We start from the raw sequence: 13,505 nt of genomic DNA, 5'->3' as shown, positions 1-13,505 counted from the left end.
AAGCTTCTTGCCGTGAGCTTGTCTAATGTGATATATGTTCTATTGGATGTCTACTGAACATGCTAGATGCATAGGGCATGCAGCGTAGCCTAATGGTTAGAGTGTTGGACTAGTAACTGAAAGGTTGCAAGATCGAATCCCCAAGCTGATAAGGTACAAATCTGTCGTTCTGCCCCTGAACAAGGCAGTTAACCCACTGTTCCTAGGCCGTCATTAAAAATAAGAATTTGTTCTTAACTGACTTGCCTAGTTAAATAAAGATAGATGGATTTTTGTAAGATAAGAATCAGAGGTTAATTAAAAGTAGAGATAATCCGAAGCCAAGAAAATTCCATCATTCCCATTATGATATGCGTTGAAATTGACCCAAGAATTAAGCTTCTCATCAAAGGACCCTTGTTTTGACACGTGTACTGTATTTCCTAGATAAAATACTCTGATGCATACTTTTTATTGGCAACAACCAGGAAGTGAAGTAGTGTCCCTAGGAAAACAAAGGTAGTGCAATGTCAATGCATCTGACATAAGTTACACTTAAATCAAGCATACTGTTCGTATGGACAGGTTTTGCACGATGAGACGCTATCCGCTACAGAACAGACAGTGATCTCAGAGAGAGAGAGAAACACAAAGGGCTGACGTCAGCCCTCAGCAGAGGAGAAAGGCAGAGAACATGCTCCTGTTTCCATGTGTTGGGATAATAGGAATACATGTGACTATAGGGGGGAGAGGGGGATTAAGTTGGATAATAATATCAACGATTTATATTGTATCTGAAGAGATGCAGTGCCTGAAGTTTTTTTAATGATAATTCTAATTTCCATGTAGATTATACATATTACACTAGGTACGTCAATAGTTAAATTACAGTATATTACTGTAGTGTAACGCTATGGTTACATCCCTGTAAGGCAGATTATTCATTGTCTACAATGAGTGACTCCTAAACTGTGTGAATACAATAAAACAATTGAGGTTTTTATTATCTTTTTATATGATCATTTTAATAGAAATTATAATGAAAAAATGTCTAACTGCTTCCTGTGCTGGGGCCTTGTAGCACAACACAGACACAGCTAATGAGGTTACATAGCTTTACCGCAAGGCACACTGCAGACATGTTTAGTACGTCAGTCCATTTCATTTCTGTTCTGCTCTGAAAGTCCTGGGTGGCATACAGTAGAAGGTTGGGTTGTTTGTGACAAAACCAATACGTGCACAACCCTTGGGGCAAAAAAGACAAGATTGTTGACAACGTATATATTTAGTCTCCAAATGTTTATTAAAAACATAAATACATTTTCACAATGAGCAGTTGTCTCTCAGATACATTGTTACAGTTGTTGGTTAGCTAGCTAGTGAATTTTTTGCCATATTAGCATAGATGTGGCTTGAGTCAAAACAACTCGGAACAAGACATGATATCAATAACAAGACAACGAGCTGAAACGAGCCACCTACGATTCCCCACATAGCAGCTTTTTTGTCATTGTTGCTAGCTATCTGACCATCCAGAATCATAACAACACGGCCTTCTACCTCTAAGATGTGTGTGCATCGTTTTAGTGACTGTAGGGCAATGGAATTATAAAGCACAGGGAATTACAATATTCACACTGTCCTCAACTTATAGGACATACTATAGTTGATCTTTAGATGGATTATTTCCTGGACATACAAAGCATGCTTTTTATTTATTTATTTTATTTAACCTTTATTTAACTAGGCAAGTCAGTTAAGAACAAATCCTTATTTACAATGACGGCCTACCCCGACCAAACCCTAACCCAGACGACGCTGGGCCAATTGTGCGCCGCCCTATGGGACTCCCAATCACGGCCGGTTGTGATACAGCCTGGAATCAAACCAGGGTCTGTAGTGACGCCTCTAACACTGAGATGCAGTGCCTTAGACCGCTGCACCACTCTTAATGGAGTGCTCGAACCGGCTCAGAGTTTAAGTCACAGAGGGGTACATTTTCAGCAATGCATTGTTTAACATCGGGTGTTAACCTGAAAGTAAGTTTCATCTGTGTGTTGTGAACTGAAATGCACTGCTCAACCTCGATGAGCAGACCTTTAAATCTTGAAGCAGTTCATCTCCTCTGACATTTAACTCTTTTGACCAACAGGTTCACAGTTTGTTGACTCCATGGAGAGGCTTCATGTCTCTCCAGTCTCGGAGACAACCAGTCAATTATCAGCATCTAGGCCTACATTATTTTGACTTCTCTTCAATCAATCAGTGTCACAGTCAGATTTCTGTCAGTCAACATTGGGGGTTATAAACGTGCGCAGTAGTAATGCTAAAGTTAGAGAGGCTGTGAGTCAGTCAGCTGGCTGGACATGCAGAAGAGACATTCACAATCACATGGCCCAGGATATGTTGGCCGCATGTTCCTTAGCCTTCATTCGCAGCACAGCAATGCTGGACGAGCGTCTCTCAAACTCGGGCTTGGTCTCGAATGGGTGTCCGTTGGGTGAGGGCGTGAGGAGGGAGTCGGCCGTGAAGAAGTTGTTGAGGGAGACGTGTCCAAACTGGTTCTGCTGGTTGGGGAAGCCCACGTACCCGTGGTCGGCTGCGGAGCGGGGGGAGTGGGAATACGAGGTGACACATGGGGGAGATCCACGGGGGAGCATGCAGGAGGAGACCACAGAGCCACTGGGAGCAGGGCTGGGCCACAGGTTGTTGGAGATCTGTGGAGGAAAATAAAACAGATCATGAATTATCTGGTTATTTATTATTCTACCAGAGAAGTTGATTGGTCTTGGCTTTGATTATGAAGTGCTACTGATGTTTAGTATTTTGCCATTGTGAGGCCATAGGGAAATGTCCACATTGCGTTGAAGTTATTCTATTCTACAGTATATTGAGGTTATTTTCTTTTTATAAAGTGGTATCAGGCTACTTCAGATACCCTATAGCCGGAGCTTACATTTCAAATTTCAGGGATGTGATAGAATATCAGGGGGGAGAAGGCTTCCAGTCCAGATGTCACAAATTGTATTCCTGATTAACCAGGAAAAATCATATCTGTAAGATCTGAACCCATCTAGTCACTATACTTACTATTGAGCATTTTCCCTACACGCTTAGACAAAAAAGGTGCTATCTAGAACCCAAAAGGGTTCTACCTGCAACCAAAAAGGGTTCTCCCTAGAACCATAAAGGGTTATCCTATGGGGACAGCCAAAGAACCCTTTTGGAACCCTTTTTTCTAAGAGTGTACCACTGGGCTGGAACTACAGTAGGCTACTGCCAAATGTTGGTTTACAGACAAATTTAGCAAATACTAGAAAGACAATTAATTGTGGTGCTGGTGAAGATTGTGGTCTGGTTTGGTTATTATAAGTAATGACGGTTTGTTAGCGTTTATATTTTCAACTGGTTGCAAACAAAATGATTTCCCTAAACATATGACATCAGAGAGCATATCAGATATGACCCCAAACATCTATAAATATAGCAACCATTTTACACACACTTCACATTTTAAAACCAATCCAGATCATGCTCTTTCATAGAAATGTCCATGTCCAACCCCCCCCAAAAATGTAACTCATGTTCCCCCTTCAGTATGTATAAGGAAGAAATCATCAATTTTCAAATGGATTTAGTCATGGTCTGAATCAAACAGTAAGATATTGGGCATGTTTCAATCCACCACTTGGCGTCAGTGCCCTCTATAGTAAAGTCATATATCTGGATAAACTATATTAAAGGCGATGGCTTTATTCTAGTGTTAATATGAGAAACATATGAGAGGGAATTCAGGCATGGATTTAGGACAGGACATTGAGAGCCTGGCTGTATGTCTTTACATCTTCAAAGCTAATCCTCTTCAACAATGTTAGTCTGTAAGAGTAGTCTATTTACTTCAAACGCGACTAACGCGTTCTACACCGACGGCGTGACCACACCCCAACTAAGGATTTTGATGGGTCAGACAAAGTTAAACATGTATCATTATTTACGGGTATGAAGGCTTTATACATTTTATTTTTGAGTAATGCTTTCTGGCAGCCCGTTATGGCTTTAACGTTTAATGTTGGCTTTCAAAGAATAGCCTACACAGTCTAGAGAAAAGTAAATATTTTCAGTGAAATCTGAGACGGAATCATTAATTCCAGTGGTTTGCTGAGATACCGTCTAATCAACTTTGGAAATCTTATCTGAAATATGGTGCATGATAAATCGAACCCGCAGTCAGAGTTGGTCAATCTATCAAGGGTTTGTTGCGGTCAACAGCACTCTCGTCTTATTTATAGTCTAACCTATTCCATTTTGACGGACGACATGCTCCACAAATGATATGAGGTAATTATTGACAATAATTAGAACTTAGTATAGCCTACCAAAACCGTATGTTTAATTTTAGATTATATGATTTTACAGAAGACGGAGACAAAAAAAAACGATTCAATAGTGGCAAATAAATTGTTGTTCTGGTGAAAGAGCAAACTTGCCTGTGAGTAACTGTCTGTTCTTGGCAACACTGATATGTCGTATGTGGCTGCAAAGTGACTTTTTGCCTGTTGAATCTGTCCATAACGTTCTCTTTTTCTCCACTTGGCTCTTCTGTTTTGAAACCACACCTAAAACGGGAACGAGAGATAGAAAATAAGCAAACTTTGTCAATACAGAAATTGGTCAACATGTACCCTTCTTTTTCAGCGTTGTCTTAACCTATTGCTCTGTTAGATGACATTTAGACCCAAGACACCAAGCCGTCACACAAAGATATTATTTGTATTATAAATCAATGAATAACGCAGATGTTGCAAAAATATAGGCATATGCCATATTAAGTATTCGAGGTATATAATAAAGAAATCGAGGATCAATTCTTAATTGACAGTAGTAAATCTTAAAATATGCTCAAAAAATATGGTTAAAAAGCATAAATGGTCTGCATTGCACTACATTAAATAACCTTGGGCCTACTTATTTTGTACATTCTAAATACATAACACATTGTTTAAATAGACCTAAAATAAGACCAAAGTGATCACAGTCAATAGTAAGCTACATGTGATGTTCCCGATTCTGTTCCTAAACAACGTGGCAATAGAACAACTGAAGGACAGTGAGAGTAGGTCTACATTACCTGCACTCTGGCCTCGGTTAGTTCCGTCCTCATCGCCAGTTGTTCTCTCACATAAACATCTGGGTAATGCGTTTTCTGAAACACCTTCTCCAACTCCTCCAGCTGTGCGCTCGTGAATGTCGTCCTGTGTCGCCTCTTCTTACTGCTCGATACGTTACTGTCACACTTGTCACCCATTTCGTCCAAATCCGTTTTCTCCTGACACGCCGTTACCGGCGAGGCCCTCAGATTGCAACAGTTGTCGATCGACCTTCCAAGGTCCGCGTGCAAGGTATCTTCCGTTTTCTGGACACCATAATTCGCTATATGAAAGAAAAATAAAAGGTATTATTTGTATTATAAATCAATGAATAACGCAGATGTTGCAAAAATATAGGCATATGCCATATTAAGTCATCTATGACAGATGAGTGAGGCTATAAATAATAGGCCATTGACGAATATATTTACATGAGATGAGATGTTGCATGTAGGCATATTTGTTATGTAACCTATATGCGGTGAATGTGAAATATTTTGCAGTACGGTTATATTTCAGTTTTGGTGATGTAAAATAATATTTTCAAAACCACAACTTAATAATGTGAGCCTATAAACATACTTCCATTCCTCATTTAAACAGGTAGATTTGAAATATGATCACATCTGCCCATTGCTCTTTCAATGTGTTGCTAGCTTGGCAATATAAAAAAATAACTCAATTGCCGCAATTCAATAGTTTATGGATTTAGAGCAATAAGAATCACATAACATAAAAAAAAAAATGTTTGAGATATGGCACATAAATGTGGAAATTACGCACAAGTAGCCTACCATGTTCATTTCTGAGGCACAATTTTGAGAACAAAAAACGTGGGTAACACTTTACTTGCAAGTATAGACTAATGCATGTACATTTAGTTTTAGGCCTAATGCATCGTAACACATCTCATAGCCTACCAATTTCAGTGACAGTTAAAAAATATATTTGGTAGCATTTTATGCATCGTGAGTGGAAAAGGTTCCAGTAACTAACCGTGTTGGTCTCCGCAAGGCGAGGACCGCTCCATTCGCGAGTGGTGCTCGCTGCTCTGTATCCCGAAGGCCTGCACACACTTGGGCGAGGTCTTGCTGTAGTACTGCACACTGTCCAAACTCTCCATAACTTGGTCCAGCGCGCCGCCAGAGCCCATGTAGTAGTCGCTGCCCTTAATCGCTTGACTTTTCAATGCGAATTTATCGTTCATGTATTCCATGATCTCCTTCCCGAGATCTCGTCGCTCACAGAACCTTGTCAACTGACCATAAATAAGTTCTGTCGAAGTTCAACAAATTTGAAGAGCTATATCGGCTACCCCGATAACACAATAATTGTTCAAAGCCGTTAATATGTCTTGTCTTGAAGGCACTGTGGTCTCTTTATAACCGGAGGAGAGGGGTTTCCTTGAAGAAGCCTCCCTCCCCACTTTTGAATATGGAGCAGTCGGAACTCCTCCCACCCGCACAGTCCAAACCAAACACACTTTAAGTGATTCTAGACCCTAGAATTGGGCTTAAAGGAAACAATCGAATTGACTTAAATTTACAACATGTTGAGCGACCCCAAATAAAGTGGGGTAATGATTTATCTAGCCTACTGCAAGTTGAGACTGCACATACAATTTGTTAGAGCGCATGGAAACGGACATTGGTCTTAGACACTCACTTGATGGTCATTCCAGTTATAGGTTGAAATTATTGCTAATAAACTGAATAACTTTATTATCATGGCAATATATTTATGAAAATATTCATTTACATTGTGTAACAACTTTTATGATCTTTTTTAGCCTTAAAAACTATGCTTTTAAATGTGAAATGTTTTTGTTATTTAACTAGGCAAGTCAGTTAAAAACAAATTCTTATTTACAATGACGGTCTACCAAAAGGCAAAAGGCCTCCTGCGGCGACGGCGACTGGGATTAAAAATAAGAAAAATAATATAAATATATTAGGACAAAAACACACATCACAACAAGAGAGACACACAACACTACACAAAGAGAGACCTAAGACAACAGCATAGCAAGGCAGCAACACGTGACAACGCAGCATGGTATCAGTACAACATGACAAAAACATGGTAGCAACACAACATGGTAACAGCACAAAACATGGTACAAACATTATTAGGCACAGACAACAGCACAAATGGCAAGAAGGTAGAGACAACAATACATCACGCACAACTGTCAGTAAGTGTCCATGATTGAGTCTTTGAATGAAGAGATTGAGATAACTGTCCAAGTTAAGTGTTTGTTGCAGCTCGTTCCAGTCGCTAGCTGCAGCGAACTGAAAATACGAGCTAAATGCTATACTTTCTCTACAAAATGGTGAATTATAGGCCGATGCAAATTGCTGGTGGGTCTTTTAGATACATTCTAGAAATTAAGACGGATTTATTTGTGTGTTTTGAAAGAGAGTTGTACATGCGCCCAATGTTGTGGTAATTCCTAAGGCCTACTGTATAATAATAATAACAACAATTATGTGTATTCGATTTGCATTTGTATTGTCACGTTTCATCGCATTTGCTGCATTTACGCAGCAAACACATTATGTTTATGCGAGGCTTTTTAATCTATTGAAATGCATTGTTTGGTTAAACATAGGCATATTGTACATATTACAATCAGATGTTTTTTTTAATCTATATCCTAACACATGAAGCATGCATGCATTATTTATTACACTGTAAGCGCAAGAAATTGTAGTGTAGTTTAAGATGTTACAACATGTTAAGATGTTGTTGTGATGTGTTAACGGCTCTATATGTGCACATTTTTAAAACGGGATTTTTAAAAAAGTCGATAATAACGGTGATCCTTATAGGATGATAAGGTGCTCATAGGTCTACCTGCTTAAAACTCATAATGAATTTAGACCAATTTAATGCATCATATTTAGTAATAGCTCAAGTTTGCGTGTGCCTCAATTGTGATTCCAGTATTTCAGAGCTAATAGTTATGCAGTTATAACGTGCACAATTATATCACAACAGGACACTTTGGTAAAAATATATTTAACTTCAGGGAAACGAATTCATATGTTTACTGGGATGGTATTTACATGTCAATGGAATCTGTGTGTCGTGTCTCAATGTTCAGCAATGTTAATCGGATTTAGTGAGAATCCATGGAACTTCGAATTGGAGCAATAATAGCCTACCCACTGCAACTCGCACGAAACCATGTGGACAGCATATTTTTGTACGGATCTTTAACAAGCAATACAATGCCCTGTCCAATTTAGCAGACCAAACAAAGACAACGAAAGTTAGGCTACATGTCAGTATGGACAGAGAATTAGATCATTTACCTATTTACTTGTTATAGGACTGCATTCGTGGTATGGTTTTGATAACAACCACATGAGTGAATTTATATGTCAGGGAGGAACTATTTTGTGGACAAATCTATAGCCAATACTACTGATTATAATTTGATCCGTATTGAGCAAAAGTGCGTAAAAGTGTGCACCAAAGTGTGCATGTGTGTGTGTGTGTGTGTACGCGCGTATGTGATTCATTTTCCGTATATATTATAGTCTAACGATTTGGGGTGATAGGGGCTCAATGCAAACTATTGAACAAAGTCATAAAATAAGGCTATGAATAACCTTTGAATTAATTCAATATTGGCTATATTAAAGATACATATAATAGTTTCCTGCAGAAAAGTCTGCAGGAAACCAAATAGTACATATGACCACCGTGCTTAAAAAACAACAGGAAGACAAGTTCCTCTCCATATAATGACAATAATTATATTGCCAAGAACAGAAACCATCTCCCCCCTCCTTCCATCTCGTGGGCCTACCACCTGCCATGCAGACCATATTTAGCTACGGTTCGCTATCGGGTCAGTGATAATACCTGGGGTTGGATGGTGCCACTCGAGGAAAAATATAAATAAATATGAGTGCTCTTAAGTAGCAGGGGGGAGTCTTATTGGGCTTCTAAGGTGACCTCGCCATGCGACCTCATGCTGAGGAGAAAATGCGAAAAGTTCGCGGCGGTTTGGTCCGTAGGTGGGCGGTGGACTGAGAACTCCTGCCACAAGCCGCAAGTTCTTGAAAGTGGACATGATGTTGTCATTGCTGCAGGCTTGCCATAACAAAGGGTCGCATCTATTAATGAAATATTTTTAAAGTGAATTCAAAAACTAGACCCAGGATAAATTATGGTTGCAATGTTGGTTTATCTGTTGCTCAAAATAAAACTAGTTTCATGCACCGTCATTTATTAATTCCTTCAGAAATTAATCTAAATATCATTATGGTCAAAATTACGAATCGAATCGAGTAAAAAGTCACTGATTAGACCAACAATTAATCAAAAAACAGCCTTGTTGAGCCTTGGTCTGAATAATAATAAACAATTGGAAAGTCATTTAATAAGACTGTAGCTGTAGCCAAAGCCACAGTGTGAACTCTTAACTTAGTGTCAGTGTTTTTGTCACTCATGTTCAAGTCTTAGATATACAGTATTACAGGCGACTCTCAAAATCAAAAAGCAACCAACGTTTATGTTTTTGTTGCAGCCTGCCTATACGATTAGCCATTTATATAGAAACCTCTCTCTCCAAATGTTTACAAAATGTTAAAGCAATTGATTAATCCTCAGTGTTTGTTTTTATTTTGTTGGTTTGTCTTTTGTTTTGCATGCTCACGCAGACAGACATGCCTAGAAACTCAGGCACTGAGTCAGTGTAGAATGTAATCTGGGTTCATGTACACAGGTCTCTACGGTCACTGGTCTAATTAAAATGATAATAAACCACTAGATGAGCTTGCTGAGCTGATCCCAGATGTAGGAGAGATAGCCACTACCAATCAAAATACAAATCTATACATTCTTGGAACAAGTTCTCAAAAATGGAAAATTTTAGAAAAATAGAAGAAAATAAAACTACACATTTTTTAAATATTTATAATGTTGACCATTTGTGCTACAATTCAAGTTGACCACACAAGTCAAGGTTAGAATTTCATGCAACACAACAAGGGCATACCTTTGTGTTGAATATTGGGAGGGGGGGTTCAGGGTCAATGGGTTCTGGTGTCAACACTGAAAGCAATGCTCCCTCTAAATTGAGCACGTGCACAGGCGCACAGCTCCCCAGGGACTGCTGCACAGAGGAAATATTAACCTGTGCAGAGAAGCACATATTTGAACTTTGCTGAACTTTCTAGTTTCTTTAACTTTAAAGGGGAACTTTAACTTGAACTTTAAATCAACTTTACCTTCCACTGTGGGAATTGACAATATTAGCCACTTTCAATGCAACATACCGAAACAAAACGAACTATGCAAGATTTTTTTTTGTAGGCAGAACATACCAGAGTAGGATTCTATTGCATTGACAGGCATGACTCAGCCCATACTCTACAGACCGGTGCAGCATAACCAATCAGAGCTGCAGTATCCCTATATGCAAATAAAACATTGACATATATGAATCTGTGCCATTCACTTTGAACTGGACTGTGTTTACAGCATGAGTGGTCATGAGTAGATGCACATGTTTAAGATCAAAGCAAGAGCTGCATGTTGCCACTTGTGCACATTTGTCCATATTCTTTGCTAGTAAGCGTTATTAGTCCATTTATAGCTCATTTCTAGTCAGCAATGAGGGAGTGGTTGCTTCCTACAAGAGCACAAAATGTGTGCATTTCTAGCCATCTTTGAAAAGCAAGTCAGGTAAAGAGCATTTTTTTCTGTCTTAAAAAGAGGCAGTGCTGTATTTTGAGACAGGCTTGAATAAGCAAAGTAGCCAAAAGGCAGCATCATTTGTCTATTTCTCTGTAATGATCAAATAGCCACAGTAGTACTTGGCCACTGTTATAACTGTAACTTAAAGCGGGTACAGCCTCAGTGTTCACAGAAAACGCCGCCAATAATTGCACAGAATTTTCACAACTTCCAAGTTTTGGCTCAGCAGACCTGACATTTGCTCAGTGACGATTTTTTTTTTAGGAAACATTGGTGAAATGGTTGTTTCTGATTAATTTCGAAGGGAAAATACGTTTAAAAAAAATCCTGATAATTTGGTCAAAATACCCCATGTTTCCCATGCCAATAAAGCCCTTGAATTGAATTGAAATTGAGAGAGCACCGCCCATGTTGAGGCAGGGAGAGGACGAACAGGTGAGAATTTGAGTTATACGGCATTCTGGTAAAGCACGTTGGACAGCAATTAACATCGCACAGAGATTGGAGATATCGGTTCAACTCCTTATAATCAACTCGTTGGTTTATGCGTTCTCTGGAAAGTATAATGCAACTCCATGGAAAGTCAGCTCCGCTAGCGAGTCGTGGAACACACCTTCCACGTTGTTCATTATTTTCCATAGAATGCATAGCCTCTTGTTGATTATCCCTTACTTAGATTCTGATTTTATTAACTAAATTATTGTTTTACTGTCTGGCAATAGGTTTAGCTAGTTGGCTGACGACATAGTACCAGTCTACAGGGCTGGCGTTATGGGCCCGCCCTACCGTCCCTCCTTGCCCGTCCCCAAAAAATATTAAACTATAGATAATTTATTTGACCAAGATGTATGCCGACCTAAAGACGCATCAATCTCGGAGCGAAACAGCGTCCCTCTGTCTCCATGTGTAGACCATGTATGTATCTTATGCTTTCTGGACAAAAGGAGTATGGCATGTCATACCCTTTCTGACTAGACAGCATCAGATCCATGAGCTACATATAGTAAGATAAGAGGGGTGCTGTTTTGCTCGCTAGTTTCAGCAGAGAGGAAGAGGCGAAGCGAGATGGCTCGCTCTTGCGTGTCCTGAATAAGCCCAATGCATTTCTATGGGCATAATATGCAGACCTAAACTTGTCACCTACATTCCTGCCTAGGACGACAACTTGCATTGTTAGGGCGGAGACAAATACAAATACAGTTTCAGACACTTGCGAATTAGAAAGCAAAGTTGGCGGGTCCACTGTTCGGATGCTGGCTTCCCCTAAAGTAAATTGATGTCTTGCCAAAATTATACAATTACTCCTGTCTAAATAATTTAGCTAACGTTGGCTCAAGCCAAGACAGATGGAAAGGGAGGCAGACAGGCAGAGTAGAGAGATGAATGCGATTGAAATAACCTGAATTTTCATCAAGATATTTTCTACTGTTTTTATTTGTCAGTTTTAGGCCTATGTATTTCACTTAGTTGACGATGAAGTTATAGGCACACTGCTCCATTGGCCTATAGCTATATCTTTAGCAGCCAATGGATCACGGTATTATCAATGTGTCCATATGGCAAAGGCTGGTGCTCTTGCATGCACTATTTCAAGAGTGTGCACACAGGAGATCCCATAAAAAACGGGCCCACCTATAGAAATAAAATGCCCATCCAACTGATTCGTTCTGGTGCCGGCCCTGCCAGTTTAATATTACTTGTATAGTTAGATAGCTAGCTATTCATTCATTTACTTAGTCTTCTGCATTCCCCCCCAAAATATCTTGTGTCCTGCACTTTTCTCCCTTTTGGCATTGGCACATCCATTAAGGGCACAAGTTACTTTTTTCACTAGGGTGAACACTGACTCATTGAGTGCTGATCACCTGAAACTGCAGTTGAAAAGGAGAATATCCAGATACTGTGCTAGCTTAGCTAGCTAGCTAGCTAACGTAAGCCTAGCTAAAACAGCCAACCTAGCATTCTATCACTCGGTATAAAACTCATTTTACACAATATTATCTCATCACCAATAATTTGCTAGTTACACAAGAACATAGGAATACATCTATGACATTTTCAATAACTTTTACTCGTTTATACATTTATACCTATAAGAGCCTGCGAATATAGCTATCCTCAGAGGTATCATATGGAGCCAGCTAGATCTACTCAGGGTTTTCTAAAAGCTAACCAGCTTTAGTTAGCTTAAAATTCCAGTTCAGGCTTTATCCGTACTAGGACGGTGGATATTGCTGTCTGCCTGCCTCTAAACTCTAGCAGGCTTGTAACTGCGAGTGCATTGTTGCACATGGCTAGTCGAACGCCGAATTCTTCATGGGACACAATTCTGAAAAATGAATTCATTTCCATTGGTGAGTCAGTGACACATTTTCGTTTGTGCGAAATCAAAATTAAAAATAAATTATCTTGCAAATTCAGCAGGCTTTGGTGAGAAACTGTCTTTATTTTATTATTGTTAATGCCGACTTTATCAAAGCACTTTCTCCCCCACTCCTATCAATAATATAATTGTATTATGGTCATACAAAAGTGTAACGTCTGTGAAGTTTAAAATACATTCTGTTATTTATATATGTGTAATTTAATATACACTGCTCAAAAAAATAAAGGGAACACTAAAATAACACATCCTAGATCTGAATGAATGAAATATTCTTATTAAAT

At 39.2% G+C, this 13,505-nt stretch overlaps 1 protein-coding gene across 1 annotated transcript; it reads right to left on the bottom strand.

Annotated features, from left to right (window-relative positions):
- Positions 1-1,259: 1,259 nt before the first annotated feature.
- Positions 1,260-6,535, bottom strand: alx1 (ALX homeobox 1). Its single transcript, XM_029668881.2, has 4 exons — positions 6,123-6,535; positions 5,108-5,409; positions 4,467-4,595; positions 1,260-2,696 (listed from the first exon to the last, which is right to left on the bottom strand). The coding sequence occupies exons 1-4, from the start codon at positions 6,340-6,342 to the stop codon at positions 2,367-2,369; spliced, it is 981 nt and encodes a 326-aa protein (XP_029524741.1). The 5' UTR covers positions 6,343-6,535; the 3' UTR covers positions 1,260-2,366.
- Between the last annotated feature and the right edge of the window lie 6,970 nt (positions 6,536-13,505).

The sequence above is a fragment of the Oncorhynchus nerka genome, linkage group LG9a (assembly GCF_034236695.1).
Source record: "Oncorhynchus nerka isolate Pitt River linkage group LG9a, Oner_Uvic_2.0, whole genome shotgun sequence".
Lineage (NCBI taxonomy): Eukaryota > Metazoa > Chordata > Actinopteri > Salmoniformes > Salmonidae > Oncorhynchus > Oncorhynchus nerka.
The sequence above is the reverse complement of the archived record's forward strand: the minus strand, read 5'-3'. Positions and strand labels throughout refer to the sequence as shown.